This window comes from Oryzias latipes, chromosome 12 (genome assembly GCF_053564925.1).
Source record: "Oryzias latipes strain Hd-rR chromosome 12, Olatipes_Hd-rR_3.1".
Classification (NCBI taxonomy): Eukaryota; Metazoa; Chordata; class Actinopteri; order Beloniformes; family Adrianichthyidae; genus Oryzias; species Oryzias latipes.
Genome location: NC_136248.1, coordinates 32,073,454 through 32,088,682, shown reverse-complemented (window position 1 = coordinate 32,088,682; position 15,229 = coordinate 32,073,454). Strand labels below are relative to the sequence as shown.

The 15,229-nt window shown below is 52.5% G+C and overlaps 2 protein-coding genes across 4 annotated transcripts; one reads left to right on the top strand and one right to left on the bottom strand.

Annotated features, from left to right (window-relative positions):
• Window positions 1–480: 480 nt before the first annotated feature.
• LOC101156378 (caspase-7) lies at window positions 481–4,110 on the top strand. Of its 2 annotated transcripts, XM_078956405.1 has the most exons (6): window positions 481–600; window positions 1,371–1,477; window positions 1,552–1,807; window positions 2,729–2,892; window positions 2,963–3,089; window positions 3,301–4,110. In XM_078956405.1, exons 2-6 carry the CDS (start codon window positions 1,460–1,462, stop codon window positions 3,597–3,599), a joined length of 864 nt encoding a protein of 287 aa, XP_078812531.1. In that variant the 5' UTR covers window positions 481–600; window positions 1,371–1,459; the 3' UTR covers window positions 3,600–4,110. The 2 variants fall into 2 exon arrangements, with proteins under 2 accessions (XP_078812531.1, XP_078812532.1); XM_078956406.1 differs by lacking the exon at window positions 481–600 and having other exon boundaries at window positions 1,330–1,477; window positions 1,552–1,811; window positions 2,733–2,892.
• Window positions 4,111–4,744: 634 nt separating this feature from the next.
• Window positions 4,745–14,869, bottom strand: tcf7l1a (transcription factor 7 like 1a). 2 transcript variants are annotated; one of them, XM_023960770.2, is made up of 12 exons: window positions 13,802–14,869; window positions 13,660–13,729; window positions 8,127–8,248; window positions 7,380–7,457; window positions 6,818–6,911; window positions 6,665–6,746; window positions 6,414–6,488; window positions 6,148–6,270; window positions 5,918–6,080; window positions 5,728–5,835; window positions 5,583–5,631; window positions 4,745–5,468 (listed from the first exon to the last, which is right to left on the bottom strand). In XM_023960770.2, exons 1-12 carry the CDS (start codon window positions 13,979–13,981, stop codon window positions 4,966–4,968), a joined length of 1,647 nt encoding a protein of 548 aa, XP_023816538.1. In that variant the 5' UTR covers window positions 13,982–14,869; the 3' UTR covers window positions 4,745–4,965. The 2 variants fall into 2 exon arrangements, with proteins under 2 accessions (XP_023816538.1, XP_023816539.1); XM_023960771.2 differs by having other exon boundaries at window positions 5,918–6,077; window positions 13,802–14,863.
• Window positions 14,870–15,229: the final 360 nt, after the last annotated feature.

Sequence of the window (15,229 nt, the reverse complement as noted above, 5' to 3'; positions counted from 1 at the left end):
TGTTTTTGTATTTTTTTAACCGTTTATTACACAGAAAATCCAGTAATTGTTTAAGAATATGTCCCTTTTATAAAATAAAGACTTCACTTAGACAAATTTTATTTACTACGAGGCATCATCATTATATAACAGTTTCTTTGATTATTTAAAGCATCAAATAACAACAGAAGTTATCGGAATTCAATTTTAAGCACAGGAATTATTGAACATGTTAACGTTAGTTGCTACAATTTCTTACAGTATTTTCTTTAGCAGATACCAGCATAAAACGCAGAGTCATCTGCAAACATCTTTATTTTATTGTATCAACATAGATTCGTGATCCTTCAGATTCTGTTATTCCTCTAGTTTCTGAAAAGATCCATCCATCCACTCATCCCTCCCTCCTTCCCTCCATGTACATTTTCTCCTGGGCGATCTGTTTGCTGACGTTCTCTGGACTTCTGCTCGGATCGTTCCGTGAAGTTGGCGTGTTCTGACGACTCAGACACGCCTCTGACTGTTTGGAATGTGACAGTGGGATGGCACACCTGGACGAAGGAAGACGAAGATCTGGTGGAACACGATGCTTAAGGAAGGACCACATTCTTACCTGTGCAGGTAACCCCCCCCCCGGATCGCTATGTCCTGCATCCCTTCCTCATGACCCTCCCCCCTTTTCTGATCCAGGAACTCTGATGATTTCTACTGGATGTATTTTATTCTTCAGGAGTTTCTGGATGTTTTGTTTTTGTGAATTAAACCTGCTCAGTCAGTCTACACACATTTCTCCAGTCTGGCGAACAGAAGAACTTCACAAATTCCAGCTGACTCAGCATTTCACAAACTTTATGAAACTACAAACATTTGAATGTTTCAGCAGAAGATCATGGCAGATTCAGAGGCACTGAGCTCCTGCAGAATCAGAGCTTCCAGATCCAGGATCTGGACTTCAGCTGCTACACTCATGAGCCAGCCGGTCTGGAGAAGGAACAGAGGGACCCCACGGATGTTAACACTGGCAGGTCTGGTTCTGCTCTGATCCAGGTCTGGACCTGAAATCCTGGAGTGGTCCTCCCTCTTTGAGCATTGAACCGGTTTGGTTTGTTCTCAGTTCTGGTTTCTTATGCTTCTGTGGGTCCCAGCAGGTTCTGGTTTTCCTCAGGTGTCTGCAGTCAGCCGGTTTCCTTTCTCAGCATCGTCAGCTTCTTGGTTTCACAGTTTAAGTTTATTTTTAGTTGCTGGTCTCCTTCATCTCCACATCCAGACAGTTTTTTTCTGCACTATTAACTTTATTGTTCTGACAAATCCGGTCGGACTGTGACTCATGATCCTCCTGAGGCGTCTGAACATCCTTTCATCACCTGATCCCGGTTTCGTTTGGTCAACAGACCAGCAGATGGAACTCTGAAGGATCTGCCATGAAATCAGCCTGCAGGAAAATTCCCACCGTTCTTTCCCAGCACAGCTGACAGGAGAAATGACGCAAGAGCCTCAGGTGTGATTATCAGAGCAGCTGACAAGGAACGCCCATATATGGTGTTTGAATAAGGTGTGGCTTTATAACTGCAGGTTGAAGTTGAGCAGGCTCAGACGGTGGCAGCTCCCTCCACACACGCTGCGATGCTGCAGCAGACCGGATACGCAGACCACAACCGGGCCGTGGTGGTCTCTGTGGCCCGCTTTCACCCCGGCGTGGCGCTGACCAAGAGGCCCGGAGCCGAGAGGGACGCCAAGAAGATCCACAGAACCCTCAGCAAGCTGGGCTTCAAGGTGAAGCTGCACAGCGACCCGAGCAGTGAGGAGATCTACCAGATCTTCCACGAAGGCAGGTGGTCCCGGATCCAGTTTTCCTCCTTCTGCAGGTTCTGAAGAGAAGGTTCTGGTGGTTCTGGGAGAACGTGGTGGTGGGTAAGAAGACCTGCTGCAGCAGAACCGTCTTTTTACTTCATGAGTCGTGATGCGTTCAGGTTCATCTACTCTACACTGGAAAAACGTCCAGTGAAAAATCTGCCAATGGGACGAGTAGAAACCATTTGATAAATATGTTTTGATGTCCTCTTTAAAACAAAATTAAATCCTGAAATTAATCCTATTTAGAAATACTTCTCTGGAAATATTACGTTCTGAAATGAGTGTGTTTTGCTAAAGGAAAGTGTTTAACTTTAAGTATATTTACAAAGGTGCTTATATTTCCCCCAAAATATCTCATTCTAAAGGCCACAAAAGTCCAACTGCACCTATATCAAGATAAAAACCTATGAGTAAAACAAACTTACATTTGAGATATTCCTTAAAATTAAATGTTTTTAAGATTCAATGACAAGATATTCTAGATTGATTGTCTTCCGTCTCACGGTTTCTACGTTTCTGACCGTTTCTCAAATGTAAACTTGAATTAGAATCTAGGATAAAGTATTTGTTCATGTTTGGTGTTTTTCCCGTGTTCAGAAAACGTTCTAAAGAACATCCATCTGATCTTTAAAGCAAACTCTCCAGAACCATCAGCAGAACCCCTAGAACCCTGTAATCCCGATCCAGGAGGTGAGGTGGTTCCTGTTCTGTAGAACTGATCACAGATCAGTGACCTGATGAGGTTTTCGTGATGCAGGCGTGCGGCTTTCCGCCTCCCTGCTCACACGTTTGGCACGCAGAGGTGAAGGATCGTGTCTGACGGGACGTCCCGTGAACACCTCGCTTCCTCCCAGACGTGTCTCAGGTGTGTAATTTAGTGGGCGTGTCTCTGCAGAGAGTGGGCGGGGTGTGAAGGACTGTTTCCTGGCCGTCCTGTCATCTCACGGCGAGGAGGGCTGCGTGTTCGGAGCCGACGGGAAAGCGGTCCGACTGTCCCACATCTTCGCCTGCTTCAAGAACCCAACAATGGACAGGAAGGCCAAGCTGTTCCTCATCCAGGTGAGCAGCAGGAGGGGCGGGGCTTATCCATGATGGAGGTCGGCGTCCTCACGGCTCGCTCTGCCTGCAGGCCTGTCGAGGAGGCGCTCTGGATGACGGCGTGCAGGTGGACGGAGCTGAAGATGCGTCGGACAGCAGCTTCACGCAGTACCTGTCCGTCCCAGTGGACACGGCAGTGATGTACGCCACCGCTCCAGGTGAGGCCGCTCTCCACCCAACACCTGCAGAAGTTCTGCTGGCGCTTCGGGTTCTCCGGACCCACCAGCTGCTGGTTGAACCTCAGAGCTGTTCTCCCAGGTTCCCCACTGTCCCGTCAGTCCTTCTGAGACCCTGAAACCCTGCAGGACCGGCTGGCGCCCCGGGATCAGACAGGAACCGCCCTCACGTGTTTTCTGCCCTCTCCGCCAGGTTACGGCGCCATCATGAGCCCTCTGGGGTCGGTGTTCCTTCAGACCTTCTGCACCCTCCTGGAGGACGAGGACGACCGGAAGCTGGAGCTGACGCGCCTGCTGACGCGCGTCTCCCACAGAGTGGCCTACACCTTCCAGGGCAAAGGTCGCCACCTGGGCGGGAAGAAGGAGATGCCGTGTTTCCTGACCCGGCTCACCAGGGAGGTGTTCCTGTTCGTGGAGTCCACCAAAGACGCAGGGATCTCCGTCCTGATCGGCTCGGAGAACGGGAGAATGCGGACTCCTTCCATCAGTTAGAGCCGCTGCTCAGATCTTCATCCGACGCCGTCTCCACATCTGGATCCGGCAGAACCGGGCCTCTTTAGCTTCCGTTTTGGCTGAACTTCATTCAGGGTTGAACATTTGCTGCAGGTTCTGGTTGTTTTCTTTGGACTTCCTGGATTTTTGGGCTCATCTGGACACGGACATCCCTGGGGGTCCCGTGAGACCCGGTCCAGTCGGTTCTGAGGCAGACTGCGGGTTCTCATGGTGGCGTGTGTGGGTCACGTTCAGCTGCTGGTCCGGTACCGAGCGCCTGGGTGGAGTCCAGGTGTGGACCTCTGTTGACGGGGGTCAGAGGGACCACGGGCGGCCCGGATGGAGGCTATCGGACCTCCTCCAGGAGGCCCGTCTTCAGAGCCTGAAGGGCCGGACCTGGTGTTGTTTGGTTTGTCAATTTATTATTAGTTTTCAGGTTTTTGTCTCTATTTTCTTGATAACTTTGTTTATATTTAACATTCTGTTAATAAAGTTAAAAAGGGAACTGAAAGCGGCTCTGTGGAGATCTGATTTATCTGCTGATATGAAGCCTTTGGTGTTCGGTTCTGTCACCTTCGGACTCTGAACGGCCGTAAACCAGCTTCCAGTTCAGATCTGGCGCTCCAGTCGGAGACGCCATCCGCTGCTCCTCCAGAGGGCGCCACAGACCGCCGTCAGACGTTCAGGCCGTCCTCTGAGGACTTCAGTCTGCTTCCTCTCGTTGCCTCCGTTTCCATCGTCTCTGCATATCTCAGCTCTTGGTCACATGACCACAGCACTCTAAGACTGGGAGTAATCAGACTACTGCAGGTCTGAGTACTCCCACAGACTTCTTGAGCTCAAATCCAGGCCTAGAGGGCCGGCCTGCTGCTAGTTTTCCAGAAGTCATGTAGGACCACGGCCCCCCAGGCCTGGATCTGGGGACCCTCTGAACCTCTCGCTGTGAGAAAGTCCTGAATTCTGACGTGAAGACACCGTGTTCTGGTCCGGTTCGCTCCCTCTCGGTCATGTGACCAGCAGGGGTCACGTGATGGCGTGATTTCATGAACTGGTCATAAACTCTTCTCCGCCTGACGCCGACCGCGCTGCCCCCCCCGGCTTTGGTGGGGGCTGCAGCCGGTCATGGAGCCTGGTGAAGCAGAAGGTCAGAACTGGGAGTGTTTATTAACAGAAGCAGCAGAAACAGGCTCACAGGTGAGGAGGACGTTCCTGCACACCTGTGTTACAGTTAGAACAGGTGAGAAAACACAGGTGGACACCAGGTCAAATATTGACCAATCGAGTCTTTCGAGTATAAAACGTTATAAAAAAGTAAAAATGAAACTTTGAGCTTAAAAACCTGCAGCTCAGGTTAAAGGGGCGGGGCCTAAAGGCGATTGGTGGTTCGGAGCGACAGCGGCTGCGACTGAGGCGGAGAGCTGGCAGACGATGGGTGGGGGCCGGTAGGGGGCGGGGACATGAAACAGTGGAGTGAGCTCCTGGAGGTGGGCGTGTGGGGGAAGGGGGGGTCTGCTGTGGGGGGTCCAGGAGTGACGGGGATGCGGCTCAGTGGGGGGGCGGTCCGGTGGGGTTTGGTGGTGAGGGACAGCGGCTGCAGCTGCTCCGAGGACGGGGAGCTCCGCCCACTGTGGGAGGAGTGCGTGTGCTCCGTGTGCGTCGCCGCGGGGGCAGCGGGCGACGCCAGCGCCGTTGTGGGAGTCGCAGGTGAATCCAGTGAGGAGGCGGGGCTGGCCTGGGACAGGTGGGTGTGTGTCAGGTGAGACATGGTGTTCGTCTGGGGCAGGTGGGGGCGGGCGTGTGACGTGTGCGCGGGGGGCGGGTCCTGGCGGGGTTTCTTCGTCTGCGGCAGGAAGCCATCGGACGCGTCAGCTGAGGAGCAAAAACCAAAAACATTTTTACTCTCCTGGGGGTGTGGGGGCGGGGCAAAGGCTGTCCTCTCCTCTGATTGGTCCACTGATCACCTCATGGCGTCCAGAAACTCACCTTCCAGCTGGGATTCGCTCTTTATCCTCTTCCTCTTCTTCTTCTTTCCCTGCAGAGCACACAGGTGAGGCGGGTCAGGTGACGTCCTGCCTTGGCGTGTGTGTGTGCGTGCGTGCGTGCGCACGCTCGTGCACGGCAGACTCACATAGTTGTCTCTGGCAGACCAGTTGGGGTAGAGCTTGGAGTGCAGCAGCCTCTCCTTGCGGGCGAGCTCGTAGTATTTGGCCTGCTGGTCTTTGGAGAGCGAGTGCCACTGAGGAAGACGAGCATCTTCACCTTTACTGCATGCATGGCAGACACCCCCCATACCACTGTCCTCCCGCCTCCTCACTCACCCGCTGTCCCAGGATCTGGTTGATTGTGGCGCTCTCCTTCACCTTGCACTGCGACACCACCTTGGGACGCTCGTCACGCATGTACAGCATGAAGGCGTTCAGCGGCTTCTTGATGTGGGGGCGCCTATCGTCCTCCCGGGGGGCGCCGGACGCCGACTTCCTGCTGGAGCATCACAAATGTTCATGCAGGAGGACGGATGGGGTGGAGGAGGGGGGGGGGGGGGGGTTACCTGTGCTCGTGGCCGCTGTGCTCTCCAGGCTCCTGCTTCACTGCTGGGGGGGCGACTGAGGGCTGGGAGACAGAGGGCTGGGGGGTCGGCACCAGACGGGGGGAGAAGCTGCCGGAAACCAGACTGCAAAGAAACGGGGGAAGCAGGTAGTCTGACCCGGTTCGGATGTTCTGACAGCTCCTGAGGATCTGGAGCTATGGGGGGGGGGGGGGTGACTGCCCCCTGCTGGCAGACAGCATGAACTGCTGGAAAAGCCCTGAACTCACCTGGACATGGAGGCGTTCATGGCCAGAGCTGCTGGACTGAACCCCCCCGTCAGCGGGTACATGTGCTGCCCCGACCTGCAGGCAGAAACCCAGAATCAGACGGTGGTGAAGAACCCCGTCCGCTTCAGCAGTCACTGTGATGTTCACGGAGAGAGCTCCATCATCAGCAGAGAAGGTTACCGGGGCAACAGGAAGGTCAGCATCCAAAGGTTCGGCTCAAAGTTTCCATGACAACAGACTGTCTTACTCACAGCCAGCCAAGAGGGGGCGCCATCTGTGCCATGCCTCCTGGAGAGAGCGGGTAGCAGGCGGCGTGCGGTGTCCTGGACATGCCTGCAGAAGAAGTGCAGCCGGGTCACACAGGAAGCTCGGGGGGCGGGGCCTGCAGCCGGCAGGAAGCTTACCTGCGTCAGGTGAGAGGACGGGAGAGGCCCTCTGGGGGGAGAAGGCCTCAGGGCTGTAGGACAGCAGAGGGTGGAGGTGGGCCATGGGACTGGACTGGAAACAAGCGGCAGAACGTTCAGAACATTTTCCTGACCCAAAGTGGAACTGCAGCAGAACCAGAAGGGGCCTGCAGTCCAGCTGCTTCCAAAGTCGTGGTTCTGAAAGTTTCTCAGCTGTCGAGTCCGACCACGAGTGTCTGAGCGAGTCTGCAGGACCGAAACGTTCTGAGGGTTCTCCGAGAGAAGACGGGGAACGGCCTTCAGAACTCGCAGGTACCGATTCACGCCGCTGTCATTTGACAAATCAGAACTCAAGCGCTGAGAAATCAGATTACTGTAAGAAATCACCTTACTGAGGAGAAAGCAGATTGCTGCGAGTAATCAGACTATTGGTAAATAATCAGATTACTGTGAGCCATCAGATATCAGGAGATGTTTCTATGGTTACTCCCATAACTTGACAGTCGTTCCTCAGCAGGTTTCTGTGGAGTAGAGGGACTAAAGGTGTGTGAGCAGGTCTCACCAGGTGAGTGGGCGTGGCCGAGTCTCTGACGGCGGTTCTCCCAGGAACGTCGAGCAGAGGCCACTGGAACGGCAGGTACTGTGGAGACAGGTGATAGTGACACTCAGGAATCTGATGCAATGGATCGTCCAATCAGGAGCCGCAGTGAAGGATCTCCAAAGCGTTTCCATGCCGACATCAGGAGCCTCAGCATCCGCCAGGCGGGGGGTGTGGGGGGAGGGGGGCAGACAGAGAAGAGCATCTTCCCCTTTAGCTGCTCATCACTGTTTGAGTCGCCGCAGGAGGAACTTTCAGCAGCAGCTTTTGCTTAATCTGTTTCAGCCTCAGGTTCTCCAACACTTAAACCCCCCCAGAACGCCGCTTCTACCTAGGGGTAGGGGTGGGGGGCGTTTCCTGCGTCGAGTGTGAAACCGTCGGCTTGGATCCTTTAATCCCAGCAAAGCTGCTGGGACGGGAAATTGGGCAACACGCTGCCAAACCAGCTGTGCCGCTTCAGCCCGAGCAGGTAATCTGCAGCAGAGCAGCTGCCGCTGGAGGGGGGGCTCTGTCCAGACCCATCTGTCCCCCCCAGCAGAATGGAAGCTCGCACCGACCAGAGGAGCCACCCCCCCCACCCCCATCGACCAGCGGATTTCAGGTTTTTCTGAAGTTACACTTCTTTGGACGTCTGGATCCAGGGAAGCAGCTGGATCAACATCTGCTCCACAGCAGACAGAGGTAGACAGTGGGAGTGGTCAGGTGTCTTACCGCGCGGCCGCCGCTGGTGAGGTAGGGGCTGCAGAGGTTACCCAGGTCCGGGATCATGAAGAAAGGGTACCTGAGGTACGGCGGGGGCTGGAAGAGGCCGTCATCCTGCTGCCGCCGCAGCGCTGAAACAGCGGCAGAGAAACATCCTCTGAACACCAAATACACAAGATCCACACATCCATCCATCCACACATCCACACATCCATCCATCCATCCACACATCCATCCATCCATCCATACACATATCCATCCATCCATCCATCCATCCATCCATCCATCCATCCACACATCCATCCATCCATCCATCCACATATCCATCCATCCATCCACACATCCACACATCCATCCACACATCCATCCATCCATCCATCCACACATCCATCCATCCACACATCCATCCATCCACACATCCATCCATCCACACATCCATCCACACATCCATCCATCCATCCATCCACATATCAATCCATCCATCCACACATCCATCCATCCATCCATCCATCCACACATCCATCCATCCACACATCCATCCATCCACACATCCATCCATCCACACATCCACACATCCATCCATCCATCCACACATCCATCCATCCATCCATCCACATATCCATCCATCCATCCACACATCCATCCATCCATCCATCCACACATCCATCCATCCATCCATCCACAAATCCACACATCCATCCACACATCCATCCATCCACACATCCATCCATCCACACATCCATCAATCCATCCACTCATCCATCCATCCACCCATCCATCATCCATCCATCCATCCATCCATCCACACATCCATCCATCCAACCATCCACCCATCCATCCATCCACCCATCCATCCATCCACACATCCATCCATCCACACATCCATCCATCCACACATCCATCAATCCACACATCCATCCATCCACCCATCCATCATCCATCCATCCATCCATCCACACATCCATCAATCCATCCACACATCCATCCATCCACACATCCATCCATCCACCCATCCACACATCCATCCATCCACACATCCATCAATCCATCCACTCATCCATCCATCCACACATCCATCCATCCACCCATCCATCATCCATCCATCCATCCACCCATCCATCATCCATCCATCCATCCACACATCCATCATCCATCCATCCATCCACACATCCATCAATCCATCCACTCATCCATCCATCCACACATCCATCCATCCACCCATCCATCCATCCATCCATCCACCCAACCATCCATACATCCATCCATCCATCCATCCATCCACACATCCATACATCCACCCAACCATCCACCCATCCACACATCCACCCATCCATCCATCCATCCATCCACCCAACCACCCACCCATCCACACATCCACCCATTTCATCCATCCATCCATCCACACATCCATACATCCATCCACCCAACCATCCACCCATCCACACATCCACCCTTCCACACATCCATCCATCCATCCATCCACACATCCATACATCCATCCACACATCCACCCTTCCACACATCCATCCATCCATCCACACATCCACACATCCATACATCCATCCACACATCCACCCATCCATACATCCATCCATCCACACATCCATCCATCCATCCATCCACACATCCATCATCCATCCATCCACCCTTCCACACATCCATACATCCACCCAACCATCCACCCATCCACACATCCACCCATCCATCCATCCATCCATCCATCCACCCAACCACCCAACCATCCACCCATCCACACATCCACCCATTACATCCATCCATCCATCCACACATCCATACATCCATCCATCCACCCAACCATCCACCCATCCACACATCCACCCTTCCACACATCCATCCATCCACACATCCATACATCCATCCACACATCCACCCTTCCACACATCCATCCATCCATCCACACATCCATACATCCATCCATCCATCCACACATCCACCCATCCATACATCCATCCATCCACACATCCATCCATCAATCCATCCACTCATCCATCCATCCACCCATCCATCATCCATCCATCCATCCATCCATCCACACATCCATCCATCCAACCATCCACCCATCCATCCATCCACACATCCATCCATCCACACATCCATCCATCCACACATCCATCAATCCACACATCCATCCATCCACCCATCCATCATCCATCCATCCATCCATCCACACATCCATCAATCCATCCACACATCCACCCATCCACACATCCATCCATCCACCCATCCACACATCCATCCATCCACACATCCATCAATCCATCCACTCATCCATCCATCCACACATCCATCCATCCACCCATCCATCATCCATCCATCCACCCATCCATCCATCCACCCATCCATCATCCATCCATCCATCCACACATCCATCATCCATCCATCCATCCACACATCCATCAATCCATCCACTCATCCATCCATCCACACATCCATCCATCCACCCATCCATCCATCCATCCATCCATCCACCCAACCATCCATACATCCATCCATCCATCCATCCATCCATCCACACATCCATACATCCACCCAACCATCCACCCATCCACACATCCACCCATCCATCCATCCATCCATCCACCCAACCATCCACCCATCCACACATCCACCCATTTCATCCATCCATCCATCCATACATCCATCCATCCATCCACACATCCATTCATCATCCATCCTCACATCCATCCACACATCCATCCATCCACCCACCCAACCATCCACCCTTCCACACATCCATCCATCCACACATCCACTCATCATCCATCCATCCATCCATCCATCCATCCATCCATCCATGATTTACAGGACCCTCATACTATCCCATATGAAATCAATGTAAAAAAAACTAAACCTGCATTTATTTATAGCATATATATATATTAGGGTTGGGCGATGTCCCTTAAATTGCCAGTTGACGATGTTTGCAGTAGTAGTAATTTTTCGTTAATATATAATTATTATTTGTTGTTTTACTTTATTACTTCATTTTATTTCCCAACTAATGACTCATCCGCAATGATCCAGTATAAACTGAGGGAAGTAACTTTAACAAAAAAAAAAACAATAGAAAAGAAGTTGTCCACTCCTGCACTTAATTAGTCAAGTGGACCAGTGGAGCACAGACTTACAGCTTTCTCTTTAGGGGAAGGGAGGATGCTTTTTTACGTGTGCGCTATGTGTGGGAGATTTAGGACTGCCATCTGTCCTGCAGCTCTGGGTGAACGAGCTAACGAACTCAGGAGAACCGGGTCTCCCGGTAGAACCGTGTGTCCGGGCAGAGCTCGGACCGTCGGCTCAATCAGCGGCTTTGGGGCGGTGTGTGAGCTTAAAGCAGAAATGTGGCTCAGTCCTTAGAAACCGTTCAAACAATCACCTGGATTTGTGTTTCCTGTCGTGTCCCGACAAAATAAAGGCTGATGTTATTCCCACATATTTACGTTCAGCCAGGATGCAGACTGAATCTTTGTTCATCAAAGGCTAAATGTTGTTAGCGTGTGTTAGCCTCTCTTAGTCCTGCCTTCTTCCAGCTCCGTTCTTCCACAGAAAAAGCACGGATTCAAATTAAAATGATGAGCAAACATGTGCTTCATAATAACCGTAACATTAATAAAAGCATGTTTAGCTGCCAGATATCTATGGATGTAGCCTCTCAGTGGAACTCATTTCCTCTTCCTGTATTTCCAACACTACTGCACATGTGTGAATGATTCATTCTGACTGAAAGTGTGACCTTAGTGAACGTTTGTTATAATCAGAAAACATTTTCTGATCCCATGAACACGGTTGGATTCTAATCCGACCGTTGATCCCATCAAGATATTGTGAACATGTAACCGCGGTTTATAGTGTCGACTCGCGGCGTGGGGGGGGGGGGGGGGGGGGGGCATAACGATGGTACCATCCATTGGCGCGATGGAAGGAAAACTCGCGATTAGAGATTGATATTGCGATGATGATATGATTTGCGGAATCTAAACAAATATCAAAATAACCAAAAACATAATTCTGATTTCATTGCAGCAGTTTAAAATCTATCCTCCAAATGACCCTCGTCAACAATGGTGACAAACACCTGCGCCTGATTGGTCAACAACGTGAAGGCGTCCATCCGATTGGTCAAATACATAAAGGGATTTTTTGATTTGTTAAATGCTTCAAGCTGCCATAAGATTGTTTGAACACATTTAAGGTTTGCGATTTATTTTGATTTTCGCCGTTTTTCTTTCTTTGCCGCGTCAGACTAGTGAGGAGCAATAAAGTAGATAAACAATACCTGAAACAGAAATGACTAAAAGATGTTCAAAAAGAAACGGAATAAACCTGAACGTTCCCGTTTGTATTCCACACTGAGGGTCACATGACCCTTTCCACTATTGGGAGGAGTGTTGTATGATGGGAAAAAACCTGAGCTACACTCTGGGAGCTCTGCAGTTGAGGAGGAGAGGCATTCCTCCACGCATGACGTTTGAGGAGCAGCTCCTCCCCACAGCTGACCTGCAGCTTCCAGCAGGAGGAGACGCTCCTCAGGAGGTGTTTGTTGTTCAGCTCCTCTGCAAAGGAGACATGCATCCCAACATGATGCTACAGGCCAGCCAGCAGAGCGAGGATCGTCATAGCAACCCGGCGTGAAGAGCGTGTCCTCGCGCGATCCGGGTCTGAAAGCTCCAACAGCAACGCCGCGTTCTTCAGGAGGAGAAACCCGGAGCAGCTTTTCCCCAAACCAGAGACCACTTTAAAGATCCAGAGAGAACTTAGATACGTTCTAGCAGAGAACCGTGAGGAGGAGCATGGAGGAGCTTCTACCACGGACAACCCGACGCGTTCTGGACGTTCTTCAGCGTTCTCAGAGCATCCCTTCCAGAAGAAACCCGTCCCCCGTCCAGGGACCAGACGGACACAACGGTCATCTTCCAGCTGGAACCGCTAGAGGAGCTGAGGCGGAGGAGACGCAGAAAAGGATCTCCACGAGGAAATCAGACACCGGAGAAGAGGAACCAAACCTCGCTGTGATGGTTCCCAGCATGCATCAGCGTCCCACTCAGGGGTTGGACTGCTTTGTACATTTAGCGAGAAGAAGGTGAGCGCCGCGATAGAAAAGCCGTCATGTGACGTGCTAGAGGCGGGATGAACCGTCCAGGAGACGCGACAGTATCCGCTGACCACGAAGAAAAGCTCATTGAAGAATGGAAATACATGCTAAAATGCTGGTTGTAAGCAACAAAGTTGCAGTGGTTACCAGTTTTTTTGGGAGTGATTCTGAAACATCAGAAACATCTGAACCCATGGAGGAGCACGGAGGTCCCACCAGAACCGGGACCACCAGGACAGCCAGGGGACTGGACCCAGTGAGGCATTTAGCTCTTTAATGGACCACTTCACTTCACTGGTGACCCTCAAAGGTCAACAAGTCTGACCCCACAACACCCAGAATGCAATGGGAGCAACAGTAACATCAAACAGTTTAATAAAACTAATTATGGTGAAACAAACAGGCCCCCCTCCCCCCAGAAGAGCTCCGTACCTCCGTCTACCGGATGGTTGAGTCCGGCTCTGCTCTCCGCATCTGGACGGGACCTGGGGCGCCGGTCCGCCTGCACACAGACCCGCACAGAGGGGGGGTGAGGACCCGCGTGAGAACCACCCCCCCTCCTTCCCGTACTCACCTCCGACTCGGAGCCGCTGTTGCTCTCCGACTCGTTGACCAGCGAGGACTTGACGTCGTCCAGGTCCCGTTCGGCGGAGGTGCTGCGCTTCTCCTCCTGCTCCCCCTCGTCCTTGAAGGCGATCAGCTCGTCGCTGGCCCCCAGGTCGTCCGCGTCTCCGTCGCGGCTCAGCCGCGGCATGTTGGGACGCTAGCGGCGGCTAACGCCAGGAGTTTCCACGTCTGTTCAAACGGCCCCCCAACACCGGCGAAACCCTCCCCGAAAGTGTCCGGTTGTCGCGTGCTCTGGGGGTCCCGAAATAACTCCACGCGGGGGGGTTTCCTGCGTGTTTTGGTGCAGAAAAACAGCAGCGAAAAACTTGCTAACAGGCTAGCTAGCTACCGCGGCGCTCGCGGACGCGTCGCTGTGAATTCCTGCGGAGTGGAAGTCGCCTCTCCGCGGCTTTTCCCAGCCGAGAAACCGTCCAAACTCCGCGGGGACGGAGGCGAAACGCTCCAAAGTGTCGACAAAAGGCCGTTAAAATCAGCCACAAACAACACGGCGCCTCCGACAGCGCAAGTTCTGCCCGAAAACTTCACGTTCACTAGTTCTTCAGTTGGTCGACTTGACAAAAGTCGAGGCCGTTTTTCCGTCAGATCCGCGGGTCGTTAGTCCGCCGTTAAAACGGGTATAGATCCACGAACGTTGCGGACTCAACCGTCCGGGTCCACGCGCCGCGGGGCGTTTTTCAGGCGTGGGAAGCGGCCGGGCGGCGGCGGCGTCTCCGCGGCGGAGTGGAGGCAGAAGGACTGCGGGGCTGCGGACGGGATCCAGCGGGGAGGGGGGAGGGCGGAGGGGGCGGACCCGCGCAGACCTGGGATCAGCTCCGCGCGCGCCATGCCGCGCGGGGCAACAGCGGGGCAGCGAGCCCAGCTGCTCCCAGAGCGGGAACAACAGGTTGGCTTGTTGGGAACCAGAGGGACCCAAAAGAAAAAAGGGCGGAGTTTGGATGAAACCACGGAGTTTAGAGCGACACTTTCTGACCCTTTGACCCAAAACGGGGGTCGGAACCGGGCCGGGGCTGTGTGTGTGTGTGTGTGTGTGAGCGTGTGCATGTGTGTAAACCGACAGATTCAGCACGTGAGCAAGGGGACGTTGATTCACCTCCTACACAAAGTTTTTAAACAGAAATAGGTAGAAAAGGATGAAACTTTGTCCAGTTCACTTCAATTAGAAAGTGATTTCATTCAGATTTGGATTCTTGAGTTTGATTTAAAAGCCTAAAGTTGAGGTGGATTCAGGAAAACTTTACTCCGGAGGAGAAATTCTCTGTCATATTTTTAGATGACCGGACCTCCCAGTTTTCTTTTGGATAAATGTTTTTAATTTAAATAAATAAACACAGAAAATTAAAATATTTGTAACATTTGACAAAGTGGTAGTAGATCT

Coding starts and splice junctions, on each gene's coding strand:
- tcf7l1a (XM_023960770.2), bottom strand. CDS start 13,981: ATGCCGCGGCTGAGCCGCGACGGAGACGCGGACGACCTGGGGGCCAGC. Junction 5,632..5,727: donor GGTCTGCCAGAGACAACTAT/GTGAGTCTGCCG, acceptor TGTGCTCTGCAG/GGAAAGAAGAAGAAGAGGAA. Junction 5,469..5,582: donor GAGCGAATCCCAGCTGGAAG/GTGAGTTTCTGG, acceptor TTTGCTCCTCAG/CTGACGCGTCCGATGGCTTC.
- LOC101156378 (XM_078956405.1), top strand. Junction 2,893..2,962: donor CCAAGCTGTTCCTCATCCAG/GTGAGCAGCAGG, acceptor CTCTGCCTGCAG/GCCTGTCGAGGAGGCGCTCT. Junction 3,090..3,300: donor GATGTACGCCACCGCTCCAG/GTGAGGCCGCTC, acceptor CCTCTCCGCCAG/GTTACGGCGCCATCATGAGC.